Source organism: Charadrius vociferus, unplaced genomic scaffold, assembly GCF_000708025.1.
Source record: "Charadrius vociferus isolate BGI_N301 unplaced genomic scaffold, ASM70802v2 scaffold183, whole genome shotgun sequence".
NCBI lineage: Eukaryota > Metazoa > Chordata > Aves > Charadriiformes > Charadriidae > Charadrius > Charadrius vociferus.
In genome coordinates this window covers 1,488,808-1,496,506 of record NW_009648250.1, presented here as the reverse complement: position 1 = coordinate 1,496,506, position 7,699 = coordinate 1,488,808, and the positions used below count along the sequence as shown (strand labels likewise).

The 7,699-nt window shown below is 40.4% G+C and overlaps 1 protein-coding gene across 1 annotated transcript in view; it reads right to left on the bottom strand.

The window, feature by feature from the left end:
- Positions 1–7,648, bottom strand: part of MRPS36 (mitochondrial ribosomal protein S36) — a 13,014-nt gene extending 5,366 nt beyond the window's left edge. The window contains exons 1-3 of the mRNA XM_009884287.1: positions 7,606–7,648; positions 6,830–6,881; positions 4,741–4,804 (exon numbers count right to left, since the gene is read on the bottom strand). Coding sequence (XP_009882589.1) covers positions 4,741–4,804; positions 6,830–6,881; positions 7,606–7,648 — 159 coding nt within the window. The remainder of the gene's footprint in view (positions 1–4,740; positions 4,805–6,829; positions 6,882–7,605) is intronic.
- Positions 7,649–7,699: the final 51 nt, after the last annotated feature.

The following is a 7,699-nucleotide window of genomic DNA, read 5'->3' as shown; positions in this document are numbered from 1 at the left end:
CCCCACCTGGAGTACTGCATCCAGCTCTGGAGTCCCCAGCATAAGGATATGGACCTCCTGGAGAGTGTCCAGAGGAGAGCCACAAGGATGGTCCGAGGGCTGGAGCACCTCTCCTATGAGGAGAGGCTGAGAGAGTTGGGGCTGTTCAGCCTGGAGAAGAGAAGGCTCCGGGGAGATCTTATTGAGGCCTTCCAGTACCTAAAGGGGGCCCACAGGAGAGCTGGGGAAGGACTTTTTACTAGGGCATGGAGTGATAGGACGAGGGGGAATGTCTTTAAACTGGAAAAGGGCAGGTTTAGATTAAACATTAGGAAGAAGTTTTTCACTTTGAGGGTGGTGAGGCACTGGAAGAGGTTGCCCAGAGAGGTTGTTGAGGCCCCATCCCTGGAGGTGTTCAAGGCCAGGCTGGATGTGGCCTTGGGCAACCTGGTCTGGTGGGAAGTGTCCCTGCCCATGGCAGGGAGGTTGGAACGCGATGATCTTCAAGGTCCTTTCCAACATAAACCATTCAATGATTCTAAATCTGTGGTTTTGCTTTTATTTGAAAAAGACGCGCCCGCATCCACCTTTTAAAAGCTGACATTCACTTACCAAATTAAAAGTGACAACATTTTAGTACATTGTTTATAGCGCCGTGACTTGGTCAATTTTGCCCAAAGGCCTGCCAAAATGCAATTGTCAAGAAAAAAAAAAATTATTTCATATTTTGAGAAACATTTAAAATACTGCCTAGCCACACAGTTGATTGCAGGTAAAATGGAAGAGGTGGCTTCATGCTTTTTCCCTAGGTTTGTCTTATTTTGTGATGTGGGATGGCATCTACAGGTTATGCCTGCTGCTACTAATCAGCATATAGCACAGTCACAAGCAGCTGTTAAAAGTATACAATTTTCAGTGTTTAAAATTACACATAGAAGTTTAATAATAACAATAAAAAAAAGGAAATAAAAGCCTAAAGACAGAGTTAATTAAGTTTTCCAGTTTGGGCTTTCCACAGAAGCGGCAGAGCCTTCATTTAAGCCTACTTTTACTTAAAAGCTTGAAACAGAGAGATTATTCTTCTTTATTCTGTTATTGCTGCCTATCAGCTGGAAATGAGCTCTTGGGACAGGGCAGCTATGAAGCAGCTCTTCAGGTAGTTTCACCAGCTATGTTACCAGTTCAAAATTTTTTTATGTATCAGGAATTAAATTTCGCTTCCAAGTGCTGCGTGGCCATGTTCCGAGTCTCTAGAGAGGACAACTTCCAGAAAGATAAAACTTTCAAATTCTTGAAGTGTGCTTAATAATGCACTTAATCTACCAAGTTGACTACCTTGATTATATACACTGCATAAAATTTAGCACCGCTTCTTCTGATTCACAGAAAATGAACGTTTTTTTCAAGCTGTAGAACAACTGCCTTTAAAGATGGATCTTCTGCCCAGTTAACTCTGCTTGCAATTATGATATTCTGTAAGAAAGAAAGAGTAATGGTTAAAAAAAAGCCTTTAAAAAGGATTATTCTGAATGAAATCTCTCAAATGCTGTCTGTTTTTTTAATTTGTAAGCCCTTGAAATTCACAGCAGTGTTTGAAGCAGACCGGATAGGGGAGACAGCAGAAAGGGAAGTTCTGTTTTAGAACCTATTGTCAATACATAGGCAAAACAACCCCACGGTCCTCTGAAATTGGTAGAGGTGCTTGCAGACCACCCCTATTTTAAGCATAGGAATTTAGAAGGTTTTTTTTTTTTTTTTTTAAATCCCCACATGAAATAAAGTTTGCCTCAAACACAAAATAACACAGTTAACATTCTCACCCTGCCATTTTGGATCGAAAATGTGAATTACTAAATTTAACCAAAGACTTGCTCTACTTAGAGCTCAGAAGATTTCATGAATACAAAACCAGAAGATAATTCTAGGAATCTAATATAAAGCCTGCTAAAATGTTTAATTTCTCGTTCTCAATTTGAGATGTTACATTGTTATCAATGCCAGTAAATGTAGTGTGCAATAGAAAAACATGTGGCTCTGTTTCTGTCCTTGAAATCCTTCTGATTATCCCAATTCACAGCATGGTTATATCCTGCCTTTTACCTGAAGCCCCCTGACACGTTCTCTCTTTTCTCCCAGTCTAGATTTCAAAAAAACCCCCAACTTTGTGCGTGCCTAACTAGCATTTCATAGCCCGTTTGCCAATAAACTCAAGAGCACTGCAGTTGCAATTCACTGCTCACTGTGCCTCCCATCTTTGTACCAAAGTCAGTGATCTGTGTGGCCAGGCAAAGGAAGCCAGGACAAGTCACGCAGGGAGAGGCAGAGTACCAGACTGCCGCACGGCATACGTGACCTTTAGTCGAGCCCCCCTGAGCACAGGATGCTGCAGGAGGCCCTTCCGCCCTATCCCAAATCGTGAGGTTTTTTTCTTCCTCACTTTGTGTGACTCCACACTGCAGATGACCTGCCGGCCAGCTGCATGGATACAGACTAGTCAGCCGCATCCGATATGTGGGTAACCAAAAGGCTGAAGGCTACACTGCCGAACAGATTTGGAGGCAGATTTGGAGCGTGGCCGTGGCTGCAGGCCACGGCTTTCACAAGGCTGCAGTAGGTGACACAAACAGAGACGCGTGTGTGGTCGGAAGGGGCAGATTGAGGAGCAGCAGTCTGGCTCACTGGTAATCCCACGGTTAAGACCGACTTATTCTTCCTAACCACGGGATGGGGGAACTGATTTCGGGGGTGGTGGTGTAGAGGTGACTCTCTGCGTAAGGAAATACAGCCACTTCTGTGACAGACATTCTCCCAGAAAATGCATTATTTTTATACCTTTAAGGGAACAAAGGAATAAAGGTAGATTGATACTGTCTCTAAATTCTGTAAACAATTATTCCAAAGAAGTTTGTGACAATTTCATGCTTTTAGCCTTTAAAGCAATTGAGTTTTCCTTTCATACAGCAGTTTTTTCATTACCATCGTTACCCAAAGTTTTCAGAAAACACACTTTTGTTTAAGTTACATTTACCATACACTAGGCTATCTTGACTGTAGTGCAAGTTGGCAAACTTGCTTCTAAAAGCTACAACACATTACCTGGAATACATGTTGAATTACTGTAGTCATGTCTCTCTCTTTTTCTAAGTTTTTGTGTATCTTCTGCAGCATTTCACTCGCTTCCGTACTCGCTTGTTCCTCCTGTTTTTTTGTCATGTTATGAATTTGCAGTAGTTTCTGTCTTCCGGCTATTTTTAGCGCTGTTCCGTTATTAGGAAAATTAAGCGTTAAGAAGTAGCTAGGTGAGCAGTAGAAATAAAGATATGCTTTTTTCCTCAGACATCTAAGGCACTTCCACTTCAATAATCCTAACTTCAGACTCCATCCCTTCCCTCCAATATACCTCAAGATACTCCTTTCCCCCAGAAGGCAACCCGTGCTGTGGCTACCTGGTATCAAAGCACATCGATGGGTTGCCTGGCTGCTAGGAAAACAGAAAGTACTTTGTGTACTGCCTGCATTTCCATCAGACATGGACCGTAATTTGAACATCTGTCCTACACCCCACCTTCGGTTGTCACAACCTTGATAGTCAGAGGTATTTAAGACCCTTTCCCTGTTTTCAATTTTGATCAAAACCAAATTCCAGTCGTACAAGGGACCTACGGACAACACCAGTGAATATTTCTAGTTTCTTATTGGAAGCCAGGCTGAAAACTAGACTGAATAAAACAATTATTAACAGTTCATACATTGAAAGAATGCTGACACAGCATTCCTTCCCTTATTTCTGAAGATACTAGCGACATTCATTTTTCCTATGAAGACAGATATTTCATTGTGTTTGTTCGTTACTGTCAACATATACACCACTTCCTGTGCATGAAACAAACAATAGTTGTCAAAACTGTTGGCAAGCCTGGTCATGTGACAGTAGAAGCATTCAGAAAACATAGTTACCTTATTAAAAGATTGACTTCATTTCTAAATCAGACCCACTTTAACAAGCCTACTGAATACCAACAAACTATTATGAGAGTTCTTTGTAAGTCCCCTCCTCTGTTCTGCAAACTTTTGCTAAAGGTAATGTCTGACAAAAAAAAAATCCCTTAGGTGTTGTAGGACTGATTTAAATTACTAAATGATGTGTAATTTTCTGGGGAGCTTACACTAAAAACACCACCACATTCTTTTGGAGCATCTTTTTGCATCTCTCATTCCAACATGTCAGTTTTGTGCTCAAGTAGGCAAGACATCAGCTCATTTTTACAGTGCTTCCTACTCTTTTCAGAAGTTTTATAGCTGTGTTGAGAGTTTCGCAGTTACTTCAAATGTAAATTAACATTGCTACAAGAACTTTAAAATATGAACTGTACATTCAAATATAAAACAAAGTCAATATAGCTAACACACTTACAGAGTCTCTTCCTTTTAATGTCATTCAGTTTCTCTTCATTCTCACGTGCTTGCTGAAAGAAAAAAAAAAAAAAAGGTATTTCCTAGACTCTTGGCCCCAATAAATATTGAAAGATGCTAATTCAATCCACAAAAGCAGTTGAAGGCAGCTCTAGAAACAGACTTTCTTACATACTCACTTTAAGTAATCATTTCAGTAATTTTAACACCAGTACAAACCACAAATTTGGGGCTGTATATTAAGCTTCACATGACTTGTGCAATCCTGTTACTTTCAAATTGGGCTCCTGCCCATATTGAGGTTGGTATACCTCCACAACTGCAACAGAAGCTACAACTGCCACTTACCTGCTGATGTTCAAGTATAGCCCTGCTGAGCATTACTATGCGTTTCAGAGTTTCCAAGATCAGCCTAAGGAAGGAAACACAGTTGTGTATCTTAAGACCATTAATATGAGTGAACAGCATAACACATTGTTGTTTGGATTAAACAAAAAATTCCCTTTTCCCCTAACACCAAAATAAAGCATACTTTCTTTTTAGTTAATTCTAACATTCCCAATCACAGAGGTTGGAAGGAATTGAGGAAGGCCAGCCACTTGACAATGGCCAAGAACTGAAGCTCCTGAATTATGGTGCGTGGCATGGTGCATCATGGAAATGCAATATTTTCAGCTGTATTTCTGACAGAAATTAAATTTCTCATATTACACTTCATATGCGTGCACCTGTTAATATTGGGCGGGAAATTAAAAGCTAATTTTAAACATGTTTAAAACTTTCAGGTCCTTTTCAAAGACGTTAAGCTCCTACATGATTAATGAAGGCAGCAATGCAGAGGCAAAGCTGGGTTACAAGCCTGTAATACATACTCAAAAATTATAAACGCTGGTAAGTCACACATTAAAGACAAAAAACTCTTAACTACAAACAGTTCTCACTAGTGAATCAAAAATTATGATCTCTGTAATCAAAGGTTGGTTAATTCAGAGCCCAAATGTAAATCCACCCCAGGTATAAGTGGTCTGATCATGCTGAGTGTAGGCAGAAGGTGATGGTATATCATTCAGTCAAAACAAGAAGGAAGCTTGCTTTTTAGAAAGGTACAATGAAGTCATGTAGAAACATGTCACATTTAACTGTGTAAAATCCATTCCTTTCTACCCAACCTTTCCACAAGAACACCTTACCGTGACTCATTATCATTTTGCTTCACTTTGTTTTTGAGGGCAACCAAAAGTTGGATCCTACATAGTGTGGGGGAAAAAACGTATAAATGGTGAGAACTGATAAGAAACTGAGAAAGTAGATTTTGATAAGTAACAGAAGAGATATTGCCATGGTTCCATTTATGTCCACTTTCTCATTGTAATTACATACATAAAATACTCAGTACCTTGTAAATATCATACTTGTTAAATAATGGGGCTTAACTCTCACGATACGAAAGGGGCATCAATGATTATTTGTGAGAGTGACAACTCCTTTCTCTCTTGCCAAACATACTTAGACACCATTAATCCCAGAGTCTGCAAAAGGGAAGCTGGGCAAAAGCAGGAAATCAAATGAGCAGCCATGTAGCACAGGAGAGGTGTAACAGCTATCAATTTCCACCTTTTCAAATGCATTTGTAAAATACTGCCAAGAATTATGTTTACTGATTTATACAGCCAGACTTTCACAATCTTGCGGGAACCTTTTTGTTTATATATTTCAACTTGTAATTTTTTTTTTCCCCTATGGTATCTCCATCTGCATTCCTACTGGCTCAATGATACTAAAATCTCTCGTGTTTGTTAATACACCCCATAACACTTTGAAATGCTATGTTAATCAGAATTATGTACATGTATGTGCACACACATAAACAAACAGAAAACCCCCAAATAAACAGGAAGAAAATTCTACCTTTGCAAGGCTAACGTCTTGTTCTGTAAAGAGACTACTACTTTCTCCAGATCTTCTTTTAAGTTTTGTATGGCACTAGAGGAACCAAAAAAATAAGAGAACAACAAACAACCCCAAACAGTGAAGATAAAAAAAAAATAAATTAAAAGCAATGTCATGTTTGTACATTTGTCAACTTGCTCTCTACATGTCTAAAGTAAGAATTTTTCCTGTAAACCACGAATTATTAAGGCCAGGAGTATTTTAGCATGTGGAACTATAGTAGTGAATTCTAGCAATCACAAGAAGGACTGTACATTTAGAAGCCACATCAGATAAAAAACTACATTAGGAGACTGAGTAAAATATTTCTTCCCCATATTTTCTCTTAATTCCCTTTATTTTCACCAGACTCCTGCAAAGTACTGATTGTTAATGCGGAGATTTACTAAGAAGGAGTAACTACAACAGAACCTTCAAGCTCAGTTCTTAATCCTTCTCCTCTTTGTTTCAAAATACATCAAAAGTTTGAAGTTATCCAGTGACATACCTGTTGGTAATACCTGTTTGTTTAGCGATGCCATCAAGGAAACTTTCTTGACCTGTAAAGAAAGAACGTCACCAAAAAAAGCACAGAGACTTTTAAATACAATCTACAGAGCATAAAGGATAAGCAGCTCAAGGGCTATACAAGGTATTTCTTATTCCTACCTCTATAGCTTATCATCTCGCCCACTGTTGGTGAGACTACACTATCAATCAGCTGTATCAGAGATATAATTAGGCTTTAACATATTTCCATTTGGCACTTCCTAGACGTGCCAGAGCTGGCTTACAGCATTGCTCTCTTTATGCAGCCGGCTGGTTCTGTGGCAGAGGCCGTAAGCACGGGAAACACAACGGGAACAAGAGGAAACACCTTAAATCGGTGTGGCTGGCAAACACATTTGGCAGATTTTTGGTAAGGCTTCAGCACCAGCGACCACGTTCCTGAGCACGTCCGTCGCGTGTCGGGACGCGGGAGGAGTCCGAGGCGGAAACCCGTGAGAAAGGGCGGTGGGCACCGACCGCGCGGCGGTTTTGGGAGCATCCAAACACGTCTCCCAGAGCGGTCCAGAAAATGCAGTAAGACGTGCAACCGAAAAAAAAAAACCCAAAACAAACCACCAAATAAAACAACCCACCCCATTTTGTTATTATAACGACCACTTTTGATTAAATAATTTTAAAAGAGACAGACGTTAGCCACGTCACTATCACCGCGACACGACAACAAGCGGAAGCGCTGGGGGTTGTTGGAGGGCGCGAGAGCGGGGACGAGCTTACCGGCATGAACCGCCGTGCTGTACTCCATGAGCTGCTGCTTCATATGGTCCCTCAGGCTGCACCAGAAGCAAAGCGACAGCGGTCAGGCAGACCT